Source organism: Tenebrio molitor, chromosome 8 (genome assembly GCF_963966145.1).
Source record: "Tenebrio molitor chromosome 8, icTenMoli1.1, whole genome shotgun sequence".
NCBI classification, from domain to species: domain Eukaryota; kingdom Metazoa; phylum Arthropoda; class Insecta; order Coleoptera; family Tenebrionidae; genus Tenebrio; species Tenebrio molitor.
In genome coordinates, this window is record NC_091053.1 from 15,054,545 (window position 1) to 15,068,961 (window position 14,417).

Below are 14,417 nucleotides of genomic sequence, written 5' to 3' on the forward strand. Positions count from 1 at the left end.
ACCGGTTCACCTCGAATTTTTCCCACAACCTCAACCGTTCCTCTTCTATTATAATTAATTCGGAAAAAAAACATCGCTATTATGGTTTATCTCACGACAGCATCTTTCAATTTCCGAATTTCTTTTCGTTTAACCCATATAGGCCTACCGTCTATGATTTGACCTCCGGAAAAAATGCAGCTTTCTAAACAGTTACACATTTTTACTGCCAATAAATCTCGGTACGATTTTTCGTGTCGGCTCGTCTATCAATTATGGCATTCCGCGAGGTGCTCAATCATCTCGGTACAAAAACTGACCGGAGGTCAAGACCACAAAACAACCATTTGGTAGCCCAGGAAAAAATCGACGAATAAATTAGAGAAGAAGTAGGTGTCCGAGACGCGTCGATTAATAATTTCCGTTAGACTCTTTGTACAAAAATCATAGAGATTTATGCTGTTCGGTAACACTAGACGAGGCCGTTTTGTCCAGTTCGTGGGGAAAAGGCGCCGCTGTAATCTATGCGCATAATTGCTTTTGGAAAAAAATCCAAAACGAGTTCTCCGCTAGGGAAAAATCTTATTTTAAACGTTCACTTGTGCCTAGCGTCATTCTTTTCATTGTGTTTACGTTCGTTAACCTAGTAAGGCGACTCTTGTAGGAGGGCAATTATTGTCGACGATTAAATTGCTGTCTAGAATACGTGAAATGCACTAAGTGTGCCGTAAATGGTCCGTTTGAAGAATTCTTCGATGGTCATAGAAAGCGACTGGAAATTTGGAAAGTGGGTATACAGAGTGGCTCGATACAATTTTGGAATAGTCGTACGATGACGGTCAGAGACGCGCTTGTTTCACGTGTTATTCATATCTGCTTGTATGAAAATGTATGAACTCGCCGAAACGTCTACAATTTCCAAAAACTTATCAAAAAATGTTAGGATTACAAAAAATACAAAAAACAATAAATTGGAGCTTCTTTTTTGTTATTTTTTTTTACGTACTAAAAATGCGTCAGTGCAATTTTAATCGATTGACCCACTTTGGTGTGAATTGTGTAAATCAATTAAGTCTTTGACAAATCCTACCCTGAAAACTTTTTTATTGCGTCTTTTGAACATTCTTATTAATCTAAAAAAAAAAATGTTCAGTATATCCCAGTGGTGTAGATTTCCGAATAACTAAGAATATGTACTAGAATTTAATATCTTACAAATATGATAAGATCTTAACATTGCTATTTATGCAAAAATTTAGAAACTAAGAATATTCATTGAATATTTAGTAGGTACTATTTTTTTTTAATTCTAAAAACCCCGTGCTTTGCTTTAATATAATGAAATATACCAGGATATCAAAAATTATCTTGGTCAAAGGTGGTCATGAATTGGAAAACGTCCGACTCAACTTATTTCATGTGTTTTGTAGGATCTTGTTCAATACGTTGACGAAGGTTATTAACGATTTCTTCGGTACGAACGATTAGCCTACCAGCACCTTTTTTATGAGTCACAGAGCCAGTTTGACAGATTTTGACAATCAAAAAATGATTGACACAAATGCACGATCTAGCTTCTACGATTATTTGAAAATCAATGACCACCTTTGACCAAGATAATTTTTGATATCCCGGTATAAAAAATTGAAATGTAATTATTTCTTGATATTTTCTATTACCCCTTGTTTTTTCCATTTTCATTTTTATTTTTTTAATATCAAGTCCATTTTTTTAATTATAGTCCAATGCATCAATTAATAAACAGAACTGTTATATTCCTATCTCTTTTTAAGATAATGTAAAACAAGCTGTTGAACGCTTGGGGAAACGGAATCTTGGACGATTTGTCATTCGATTAACATAAAAATGTAAAACTGGCTTTAAGTGCAACTAACCTCACTTTCGATTTTTGTAATTTTTATCATAATGACAATAAAGCGTGGCTCACATTGACATTTTTTGAATTGACATAAATTTGAGGTCTAAATTTCCGTATCCACAACTATACGAATTGTATTAAGCCCGCCCCACTATGCTTTGGCATGTGCAATTATAGCAAGACGCGAGTTGTACGTTTATTACATTAGCGACGTCCAATTTTTAGGTTAGGTTTCAACCACATTTGTGATAAGTTTGTTTAATTTTGCTTAAAATTTCCACCGTATGATGTCAACGAAAAGCTACCCAGCAAGTGGACAGATTCATTTGCAGAATTTGTAATTGCAAAAATAATATTGGAATCGCGCAGACTTCTGAAAAGAACTGTGTTTTGCAAAACAAAATGAAAAAGGAGGAATGAATTTCCAGAAAACCAAGAAAACACGAAAGAATACAACTCAAAATCTCAAAAATTGAAATTTGTAATGAGATCTGTCTCAAGTTGCCAAACGTAAATTGTCCAGTATTGGTAGCACCATGCTGCCAAATATCAAAAGCAGACGCAGGTCATGTCGATTTCTTGATTCGGACTAAGCTCATCGGACTATAATTAAAAAATTGACTGTATGTTTTGTTGCTTTATTTGAGAGATATTTGACGTAACATTTACAGAAACAAAATGGTAGGTTATGAGAGTAAAAATTAACGGTAAAAGAAATAAAACTTGAAATGCAGAACAAATATCTAAAAATGCTCAAGTGCCCCCCATTTTGCTCTAAACATAAATTAACACTTCTTTTTAAGCTTTCAAATAGATTCACCAGCAGGTTTAATTAAATCTGAAATGTCAAACGTTACTTGTTTATGATGCGGTTGTCAGTGTTAACAATCTGAAGTTACTCCAGTTGTACCATTTAAAAATTAAATTCAGACAAACAGTCCTTTTTGATCACCCCGTATAATTTTTTATATTATATTTTAAAATGCATTATTTGTTAACTAGTTACCTAACTGTTAGCTATCAATATAATTTTTCTATTTAGAGATGCGTAAAAATACACAAAAATATATCCATTTACAACTGTAGAGGTGTTGGATTCTCTCATGGGCTGTGACCTTGGCAATATCTGCGCGAAGGCGGAGCGATAAACCATTGAAAAATCTGTAAATGAACTGAAAACGTCGCCTACTTTATCAACGCGTTAAATTTCAGAGGCACACTGTTTAGTCTTAGAGACGTCTACGAGGCGAAACTAATGTAACGAGTGACGATGTTTTCCGGTCGGTTTGCAGCGCCTACTTGAAACCGATATTCGTCCTTTGCCTAGATATGACTCATAGCCCATGAGAAAATTCAACACCTCTAACTGTCATTATGTCCTAGGAATGTTTTGGTTACTACCACGGAATACTTTTTCGTACATAATCAAAATCATCCCATTTCTTCGTTTTCAAATTCGCTGTTGATTTTTTATCAGTTTCTCGTACATACCTTATGTACTCTGAAAATCAAAAACTTTTCCCATTTTTTGTTTTCCCTTTCTCATTAAATTTTAAAATATACATGTAGAATGGCTCAATAGTGAAAATTGTCAAATAAATATTCTTAATTCACACAAAAAATTCTTCTTCTTATTTTCTGATCTCTATTTTACCAAAATTGCGTTCTTTGCCCTGATTCAAAAAATATAGTCGAAGATTTTCTTAATATATTGTCCTTTCTCATTTGTTTCTCATTAATTTTAAGGAAAGAAATATACAGAGTGAAATACCTGGAGTGCCTTTCAGTTTTCCAAATGATTTGGAACAATCGTCTAAGATTAGTTTTTGTTCGACTCTGTCAGAATTTTAAAATTTTCTCCTGTGTGAACGGATTTTGATAAATGTCACAACTTGTCAAAACGAAACGTCAAGCTAATTTTAGGATTTAAAGCCTTTAAGGGGGTCGCCGAACAAAAAAACTTTGTGTGCAACTCGTTCGTGTGTAAGGTGTTTTTTTTTTTGGCACTCGTGGGCCCAATTTACACGAACCCGTTAAATAAACTACTTTTTTTTTAAATACATATACAATGAGGGACATGGAATCCTGGCCAGTCTGTTATTGTCATTTCAAAAAGTGTCAATGTAAATGCACCTTTACCGTCATTATAATTGATATTTTCAAAAAAACTGTCAACTTGGTTATGAGTAACTAAGGTATGGTTTAGAAATTTTGACAACTGAATGACACATCTGCCCAGTTTTCCGTGTCCCCAATAGTACCTATTTTCTTATTCCTCATATTTTTTCACTTTATGCTACAACTTTTTTGTAAACTATCACAATTACGTATGTCGTTTTTTCGTGTTTAACTTTACTTTTGACATTTTATCAGTTTCTTGGATGCACTTTTGAAAACTATTTTTTTTTCTCATTTTCTTGTTTTCCCTTCTCATTAAATTGGTATACAATATGCTCTAACAGTGAAAACTGTCGAATATTCTTCACCGACATTCCTCTTGTTCATTTATTCTTCATCAACACCTTCACATTTTCTGATCTCTGTTTTAAAGATAAAAAACAAAAGAAAAAAATATTATTTTCAAAAATTTACCAAAAAAATTTCATTTGCTATACATAATTCAAAAAAATATAATCGAGGGTTTGATTTTTTTTTCGTTTTCCTCATTATTTTCTTTGTTTTTTTCTTGATTTGACTATACAGGGTGTTAATAAATGGTTGGGAATAAATTTCAGGGTGAACTCCTTACGAAAAATGTGGCTTAAAACCTAAATAAAGTGTTTCGTTAAAATGAGTAGTTTTCTCAAAAAAAGAAAAAAAGAAAAATAAACGAATTCTGGCATATCCGTATTTTTTTTTTGAAATACTACGATTTGATAATGGTTTAAAGAAAAAATTTAAACGTGGAAAGTTGAATTTTTTAACGCATGTCAAAATTCAAAACTAATGCGATTTTAGGCAGACAAATGAACTAATTAGAGAAATTCTCCAACAGTGGACTACATTTTATTTTTTGAGAAATCTACTCATTTTAACGAAAAACTTTATTTAGGTTTTAAGCCACATTTTTCGTAAGAAGTTCACCCTGAAATTTATTCCCAACCATTTACTAACACCCTGTATACATACAACAACGAATACATGTTTTAATAAATAGTCACAATTTTCTTTTCATTATTTATTATTTTCTGGTATACGTGACATTTTCTAATCAGATACCTGAAACTTTTCCTTTTTTCTCATTTTTACACTTGTCTTTTATTTATTTTTTTTTAGATTTTTATCTGATATTTTAATAACTAGTTAACAACCTACCTACTGCTAAGCTGTTCACGGTTATTTTCATTTTTTATGTTAAATTTGTTTCTTTCGTACCCAGATTTACTCACCACGTTTTAATTTTAGTCTTTATTCATTCATTTTTTTTTTTTTTTACTTCCATTACTTTTATCAACTCACTTTTCTCTCCTCCCCAATTATACCCCGTTTCAACACTCACGTCACGAACTTTTCACACAATAAAAACGCATTTTCAAATCTGTCTCGCATAATTAGTTCCCAAATCAATATTCCATCCGTCCATCTGGTACAAAATCGTCTTGTACCAGCCATCTCGTTATCGCAACACAATTCTGGGTAAGAAATCCCTAGCTGTAAATAATAACAACATTATTGTCTTCGAACTTATAAGAAGATTTTCCATCAAACAATAACCGGAAATAAAAGAATTCCGACGAGGAAAGTACAAATGTGTGTTTAATACGTGTGTATCGGACGTGTATGTGTATGTTGGGGAACTGGAGGAACAATACCGGTGATATTCAGCCCGTGAGACTATCGACACAAAAATTACATCTCGGCCTTTTCAAAAAAAAAAAAATTACAAATGTAAATACATTGAATTTCTTCTCGTTGTACACTATTGTCAACAAGACGGTGCACTCTCTCACAACAACTCTACGACTCACCTCTTGCTGAATGCAAAACAGCAATCACCAGTACAGTGGCGCTGCACCAATTCATTTTCTCCGCTTCATCTGAAAGTCCACCGAAGCATCATCCCGTCGGACGCCTAGAACCAACAAAAAAAACAAATTGAAACGTCTCGATAAATCAAAGATGCTTGATTAATATCCGCCTATTCACAAAATTGCTCATTGCACCAGAATGTAGGTTTCAGTAATTCAGTAGTACACAAAAACACCGTTTTTTTCTTGTAATTCCAGCTGTTTTCACCAGACATGCAACGGTATTGACCTTGCCATTGCTCTGAGCGATGCTTTTTTCGTGTTTTTACATTCGTATCCCACAATTATAAAAGTGTTACGATCTTTACTTGCAGCCGGACAAAATTTTTAGAAAAGCGATAAATCTCCAAGGGAAAATCGTCGTGCGTCCCAGAAACATCTTGTCGCTTTTTAAATCTGACGAGAATGGCGTGAATGTGCGCTTCGTAATCTGCGTTGGAAACTGAGAGTGCCTTTTCCAAATTCTTCCAGTTTCTGGACAATTAGGCGCAGTAGAAAGTGTTCTGCTATGTTTCCAGATTTAAGTGTTTTAACACAATCATTTTCATCACCAGCAAGAATTTTAACGAACGCTTTCGTAGTGTACGCTACAATGAAATGCTTAATCACTATTGCTATTATTATTTGGAAACGGAAACTGCGAATTTTTGTCAGTTTGATTTAAAAGAATTCAGTCTACAGTGAGTTCTATATTTCATTTTATAAAAAAGGTGGTACGGCATCGAGGCCGGATTTATTTATTATTACACGTATTTCGATCACAATTCCTTTGAAGCTTAATTTTTGCACATCCTCCTCTAACTTTGTCGAAATTATTATTATTATCATTATAAAATCTTATGGTATAGTACAAAACTATAATGTTTTACTTTCCAAATAATGAAGAAACCGATGACCAGACCCTTAGATTTTCCATGGTACCACAAAGATCACTTTTAGGTCCACTCTTATTTCCCAACTGTCAATGCCATTTTGTAGGCACTTAAAATCCAGAGCTTTTAAATTCGTGTCGATCATGTCCATATTGTATTAATTTTGGAGTTCCCCAAGGCTCCGATTTGAAGTCTTTACTTATTTACTATTTCAAGTTAGATCAAAAATCCACCAGATCGTGTCAAATGAAAATATGTATTTTCTTTTACAGAGTCAAATGTATCATTCTTTGCAAGAATATATTTTAAAGTTCACGTCGTTTTGACATAATGGGAGGCCATGATTTATTTTTTTTTAAGGTTGGACACTGTTTGATTTCCGTCACTAAACTGCCTGACGTGCCGACCTATCAAAATAAACATAACATATGTTGCCGAATTTCCCGCAATATCTGAGTATTCTTCTATTACAAACTAGTAAAACTGACAACAATGTTCTAGACATTGACGCTGTTTATAACCTCAAACTGCAAATTAAATGGAGACTTTCCATGGCTTCTCATTATGCCAAGACAACGTGAATGCATTTTAACACCATTTCTGATACTGCTTTTATCCTCAACGTTTTAATTTCTTACATAAAGTAAACGTTCCAGCTATTATGATAGTTATTGTTATTGTTAATATGGACAGTACAATCTTGAATCTGTCGCGTTTTCCGCATTCACCCCGATCACTTTCCCTTCCAAACAATGATTTCCACTTCTGATCCGATTTCTAGATAGCATTCTGCGTTACCCCTGACGGCAAAAATTAGATTTGAGTGTAATCCACAACAAAGAATTATTTAATTGTGGCGTGACTTCACTTTCATTTCTTATTTAACAGTAATTAATTCATAAATTTCCCCTCGAGATTTCCACTTTGCTGAACAAAGAAAACGTCTCTCGAACGAATCCACTTTCGTTGTGTTGCCATTAAATGCCGATCACGATGAATATGCAATTCATTGCTTTATGGCTGATTTTCCGGTTATATATTGAAAGGTAAGTACACTCGATTGCGCAACAGGACGGACACCGCGATTTCGGAGGCAAGGCGATTTACTTTTACTGACATTATTTCATTTTTCAGCGCGAAAATGTCCAGGGATTAATTGCGCTTTGCGCAACAAGGTCTGTATTAAACTTGACAAGAGAAAAAAGTCGCAGAGTGCGCTAATTAATTGCCGTAATTGTACGCCAGATTTGTTCTGTTTGATTGCGTCAGAAACTAGAACAGAAAATTTGAAAAATGTCTTCACCACTTCCTGAATGTCTACACGCATTTTAATTATTTTGGGGGGTTTTTACACCAATTGGTATTTCATTTTAATTGGTTGCATAACTGTAACCTAATCAGAATGCAAATTATTGTTCCTATTTGTATTGGCATGTTGTATTATTAGTTACCTAACTATTTGTTTTTACTTCTTTCGCCTATTTCTTAAAGCTCGGAGGCAAAAGCGGGCACACTGTTTTAGAACAATTTTTCCACAAGCTCCAGTTCTTAGAGAATGGTGTTTTGCAAGTCATCCGCTTCTTAAAAATATTAGAATTAAATGTGTATTATTAGCGTGCAGGTGCGTTCTTTGTTACGACTCTGTTGTCTTGAATGATTGCTTCTTGTAATGTTTGAGATTTGCAACGTTGGTAAAACAGCAGGAGTCACACAATTCTAATAATTTACAGGCGCGAAATATGCAACAAGTAATCTAGTTAGAAATGCCTCAAAGCTGTCTTCGCTGAAGCTTCCAGTCATACAAATTATTTAAAAACATTTGAGCTAGATTTTTATCCTTTGACGCAACCCTAACGAGATGCCCCTGGTCAAGAGTTGTAAACAAAATGTTTCAATTTTTGTCAATTTCGACCCAAAAGTGTGACAAATCGGTTTGTTCAATTCCTCTCAAGCCCTGGAACACTCACAAATTGTTCATTTATTCAATTCCGGTTGAATTGCCCACATTTTGTAACATAACCCCAAATTCAAATGCCGCTGATTTTGCAATAAATTCACACAACAATGGCAATTAAATAACGGAATTGAAGAAATGTTGTCAGTTTGTTAATGAATTACCTTTAACATGTCTGTTATTTACTTCCAAACCTCTAAAATGTTTCTACTTTTAGGTGACATAACCTCAAATCTGAACGTCACCGATTATGCAAATTCTCGACGAAAATTCAGCCCCCAGAGCTGTAAACCTGCAAAACATCTACTGAAGACTCTTCTTTGCACTAAATAATTTGAAAAATTATTGTAGGAGGCTTGTCAAAGCGTCAGGGTGCAACACAGTTTGCTACAATGAGGAAGCTCTACCAGTGAAGATTTTGCAGATATCTTTTTGTAAAACCATCGATTACGACTACCACACAGAAGCGGAACCCCGGATATGCATTCCTTGTGATTTCTCGCTATATTTATCTCCTCGTGTCTCGAGGGGGCTGTATTCGTAAAAATCTCGCCCATAAACAAGATGTAATTACGGCGCTTTTGCGAAACGGTCGCCTCGTGGGCACTCACCATTATCTGGTGTTAACACGGCTCTCAACTATTTATTATCACGTCATGTCGTTAATCAAATTAATTTCTCCTTTAATTGTGGCAAATTTGAATAAAATCTGTATTAGTCATCAGCGTCTGTATTAATCGTAAATATTAATTAGCGGTAATTAGGTGTAACAGTACTCCCAACCGTAGTACTAACCTCCTTAATGGAAGTGTGACAGCGCGACGTCCACCGATCCGCCATTTTGTCAGTGTCAAAGTTTAAAATGAACGATTACGTGAATCTAACAACGTACAAGAAGGATTACGTGGAGAAACCGATCAAGAGAGTCGCCCAGAATCATCCGAAGCAGGAATTCGCCGACCCCGTCGCGGTAGGACACAAGCAGTACCTCTTCCTGCACAAGGGCGACTTGGTACGGCCGAACGAAGACGGGGAGGAGTACTTGGAAAGGTACAACGAAGAGCACCGAGGGATGAAGAAAGCGGCGCTGTTCGACAGGCCTCTAGACCCGGACTTGATCGTGCGGCACAAAGTGACCAAGGAGCTGGCGACGGAGTACCAAGCGAACTATTGCGACGTGGAGAAGGACATTGCGGCGTACAAGGAAGGACGAAGGGAAGCTTTCAGACTACCGGATGATGCCGAAGTGCCTCTCACAACTCACACGGCGACTTACAAACATCCTTTGATGTACACCCCGAGGGCGATGGACCGACCGATAATCGTCATCCCTCCGACCAATATAGGGGACAACGAAAAGATCAACGAGATTCTGGGGGTGAAGACCGAAATCAGCGAGTACGCTGACCACATAGGGAGTCTCGGGGAATTGATAGTCAAGGCCCAAATGGAGAAGCATCTCCGGAACAAGAAGTGTTGAAGTTTTGGAGGCGCCGCAAATCTCCTGTCCACCCTCGACGATCTCATTTTTTTAAGTAAGTCAAGTTTTTGTTGTCATAGGTGTGAAGAAGTGTTTGTGTCCAGTGATGATGGCGGTAGTGATTTTTGTGTTTTGTGTTTGTCTAGTTTAGCTGTCCGTGATATTTATACTATTTTATGTGTGTATTTATATTTCTATAAATAATTTAATATTAAGAAACTTCTTTTTATTTGTTGGAAGATTCTTGGAGATGGTGTTATCTCAAACAGGGAAAAATGAAAATGTTTTTCGTGTAAAATTGTGACATTGAACTTTAATCGAATTATGTATCAGCAGTGTGAGTTATCTAGATGCAAACACAATGGCAAGAAGGGAAAGGTCAGGTTTCAACATATTTTTTTTTCTAGAATATAAATCTACGCTTTGTTCTTTGTTCCTACAGAATTCTTCAAATGTGTTTAAATCACATACAAAAACAAATTAGTTGGACAAAATGTATTGATAATCCGAAAAACACAACAACTATATTACAAAATTGACCGTATGTATGTTTGTATGTTCTGGTTAAACTCGACAACCCCTGAACCGATTTCCAAAATTTCTCCAGTGTTAATAGCTAGGTTCTTGGGGAGTAACATAGGCTAAGTACCATCACGCTATCACGTGAGGCAGCTCAACAGTGAAGTAAAATGTTGGCAAGTTTACAGTAGAAGTAAAACGCATATATGTGTTATTTTATTATCATAGCAACTGTCACAGTTTATAAAATTCAGTTCTGGTTTTTAGAAGATTCCAGAAACTGGACATCTAAAAACGTGAACGCGGTACTTTAGCCATTTATTATCTCGTTTTATTCACCTCGCGCTTAATTTTTATTACTCGAAACACTGAATTATCCCGTTTTTCACCTACTTCAAGTCGAAAAATCGCAACAATAACAGTAACAGACAGCGTAACTAAATCGGTAATTGTAACACTAATTGAACAATCAAAGATTTCGGAATTTTCAACACTTGCCGCATTAGTAATTCTCCCGTTTTGGGTCACTCTCACGCCATTTCAATTAATTCAAATCCCGTAAGGTGCCAGATGCCACTATATCACTATATAAGACATTATTATTATTATTGTTATTTTTCGTGCGTACGTGCTCGCACAATCACGCACATATCGCAGTTATGCAAAAGCTGCAGTAGCTGCGCCATCATTCAAACAGCAAACTGTAAACCAGACGCCAAGCAACGGTCGTTCCCAATCGTGCGTGGCTAATCGATTTTGATAAATCACCCGATCTGTCATTATCATTAATTCTGGTGAGATTCATTCGAAAAGATGGAAATTTGAATTTCAAACTGCCGAAGTGGGTCAATTTTCGAATTTGCAACCGCTTGACATGTCTCTGTACCGAACAATGAAGGACGAGGAGTATCAGTGCGACCGTAACCCAAATCCGTGCGAAAAAAATCGTTTGTTTATAGAAAAATATTTCCTAATTGGCTTTTTGTATTTAAATGATCGAGGAACAGTCGCGTGTTGCACCGATAACACTTATTATTATTAGTATTATTATTATTGTGAACATATCAAAATTTTGAAAGTATTTTTTAATAACTTTTTTGTATTTAAATAGTCGACGAACAAATCGAGTGTGCCGTTGATAATATAGAGATTGTTATTATCAGTATTATTATTATTATTGTGGCTGTATCAAAATTTTAAAAGTATTTCTCAATTGGATTTTTGTATTTAAATAGTTGAGGAACAAATCGAGTTTGTTATCGATAATAGGTAGATTATTATTATCAGTATTATTATTATTGCGGCCATATCAAAATTTGAAAATTTTTCTCAACTGTCTTTTTGTATTTTAATAATTCGTGAGTAAATCGCCTGTGTTGATAATACACCAATTATTATTATTGTTAGTATTATTATTATTATTATTATTATTATTGTGGACATACCAAATTTTGGGGTTTTGAGCCACTCCACGCACCGGAACACTGCACAAAGTGGAGAAAAAGTGTTGAAAAAATTTTTCTTCCGTTGCACGGTATAGTTCAATGCACCAACTACTACGACCATAAACCGGCAAAACACCTGAAACACGTGGTATTCGAGAAACAAGTGAATGCGTTCGCTGTCTAGATCTATCTGCAAGAGTTGATGCGTTCGGTGAGAGTTAGAAAGAGTGGCCGAGGCATTCCTCAAGAACGGGGATTTTTTCCGTGCTAATAGTGCACGCCAAACGCGGATTATTTTCACGAAGTTTTTCGTCCGGAGTCGATTAGTTGTTTTTTTGTGTGGATGGAAATGTGTAATTTCGGCGTGGGAAATTTCGGGCGAAATGATCTGCGTGCCGCCACTCGTGCTTAATTTTTTTGCGATAATTATTAGATTATTTTGAATGGAATTGGAGTAATGATGATGCGTTAAAGTTTTTTTGCAGTTTGCGATTTCTAAACACACAAAAATTCTAATTAATTAAATAGTAATGATTGATTAATCACATAATTGAATTAGAATAGTTCGTTGTGATTTCGGTACACAGAATAAAACGGTAATTTTGTAAACATTTTTTGTTGTGATAAATTACCGTTTTTTATTATTATTATTTATGATAAATTATAGTAAAAGTGAATAAATTACTTCATAATCGTATTACGTTGATGCAAATTGTCAGTGTTGCCACCCCTTGGCCACGAGCGTAACTAATGAAAATTTTATGAATATTTGGTTATTCAGGTATGAATAAAAGAAAAGTGAAGAATGTTTAGAATATCTGGCCCAGTTTCTTTTTTATAATCATTCATCTTGACAAAAGGAATCGAATACATAAAAAATTGAAATGGAACCGCAAATTTCGTATTTAATTTTTGACTTCCTAATCGGGGATATCAAAAAACAAAGAAAAAAATTCCGAAAATTAATTGGAAATTGTGCTTGTATTAAGCATTTCAGATTTGAACCTCATTGAATTTTCATAGAGTAGGTTCTGGTTAGTCGTAATTATTGTGAGACTGTTAGTCAAGAGACAACAGAAAGAGAAGTTTAACGACAAGACAGAAAAAAGAATGAAGATTATGGAAATGGAGGACGGATAAAGTAAGGAGAAGATAGTAAAACAAAAAACAAAAACAAAACGGTAGTGATGAAACGCTAATGTTAGTTGTATTGAAATAAAGTTATTAGTAAGTCAAAAAATAAGTAGATTCAGAATTTGAAACAAAAATCAGAAAGAAGGAAGAATGAAAAATGACAAGAGTAAAGAATGTTTAAGACAAAAGTTTCTCTAGTTAATCTCGGGTTAATTAAAAGATATTATCACTGGTTCAAAATATACGCAGATACAAAATTTTTACCAAGAAAGAAGAAGAAATATGGAAAAAATATAAGGCAATATTTAATCAAAACAAAAACTAAACAAAAATGCATTTTCATCTATGTAATTACATTAATAGCTACATAGTTGTTAAAATGATAAACAGGTACAAAATTTGAAAGACAAAGAAAATCATGGAAATTGAATGTGGATAAAGTAAGGAGAAGACCCCAGAAAACAAAACAAAAAAGTAAATAGTAAAAGAAACATTTTCCAGGTAATCATAGTTATATTCAAACAGAAATCAGTTAAAACAAAACGAAACCAAAGTAAATGTAATGTAGTAATGAGAAGATATCATAAAAGAAAAGAGAAGAAGTATCTATTATTATCCAGCTACCTTGTTTATTATCAATTTATTATACATTATTATCAGGTAATTATTATCTACTAAATTGAAAGATAAACAGATACATAATTTGAAACAGAAAACAAATAAAAACTAGAATATTAAAATCACAAAAGATATCAGAAGAAGAAAGCAAGATGAACTAAGGCAATTTTTAGCTAATTTAGCTAATTGAATTTAAAACGGAAATCAAATGAAAAAAGTAGAGAGCAAGGAAAAGATATCAGTAAGGAAAATACAATAACTAAAACACAAAAGTATTCTCCAATTAAAGTTAAATTGAAAAATAATTTATTACGAAGTCGAAAGTTCGAGAGTAATTTTATGAAAGCAAAGATATTGTGGATATCGAATAGAATTAACGGAAATATAATATGTATTACAAAAGAGAAATAATTAAAAACAAAACAATTTTCTAACTAATCTGTCATTTAGGTTGAACAATTATTATAATTATAAAGGCAACAGTAAAACAAAAGCAGAACAATGAGGAA

At 34.2% G+C, this 14,417-nt stretch overlaps 2 protein-coding genes across 3 annotated transcripts in view; one reads left to right on the forward strand and one right to left on the reverse strand.

Moving 5' to 3' along the window:
• Positions 1–10,411, forward strand: part of LOC138136479 (uncharacterized) — a 59,861-nt gene extending 49,450 nt beyond the window's left edge. The window contains exons 1-2 of one of the 2 annotated variants that reach the window (XM_069055667.1): positions 8,457–8,689; positions 8,930–10,411. In XM_069055667.1, the coding sequence (XP_068911768.1) occupies positions 9,575–10,192 (618 nt within the window). In that variant the 5' untranslated portion in view covers positions 8,457–8,689; positions 8,930–9,574 and the 3' untranslated portion in view covers positions 10,193–10,411. Of the gene's footprint in view, positions 1–8,456; positions 8,690–8,929 lie in introns of those variants that run through there. The other variant, XM_069055666.1, reaches the window with a different exon arrangement.
• The window catches only part of Cad89D (cadherin-89D), a 48,532-nt gene extending 36,180 nt beyond the window's left edge, over positions 1–12,352 (reverse strand). The window contains exons 1-2 of the mRNA XM_069055664.1: positions 12,157–12,352; positions 5,827–5,930 (exon numbers count right to left, since the gene is read on the reverse strand). Coding sequence (XP_068911765.1) covers positions 5,827–5,881 — 55 coding nt within the window. The 5' untranslated portion in view covers positions 5,882–5,930; positions 12,157–12,352. The remainder of the gene's footprint in view (positions 1–5,826; positions 5,931–12,156) is intronic.
• Between the last annotated feature and the right edge of the window lie 2,065 nt (positions 12,353–14,417).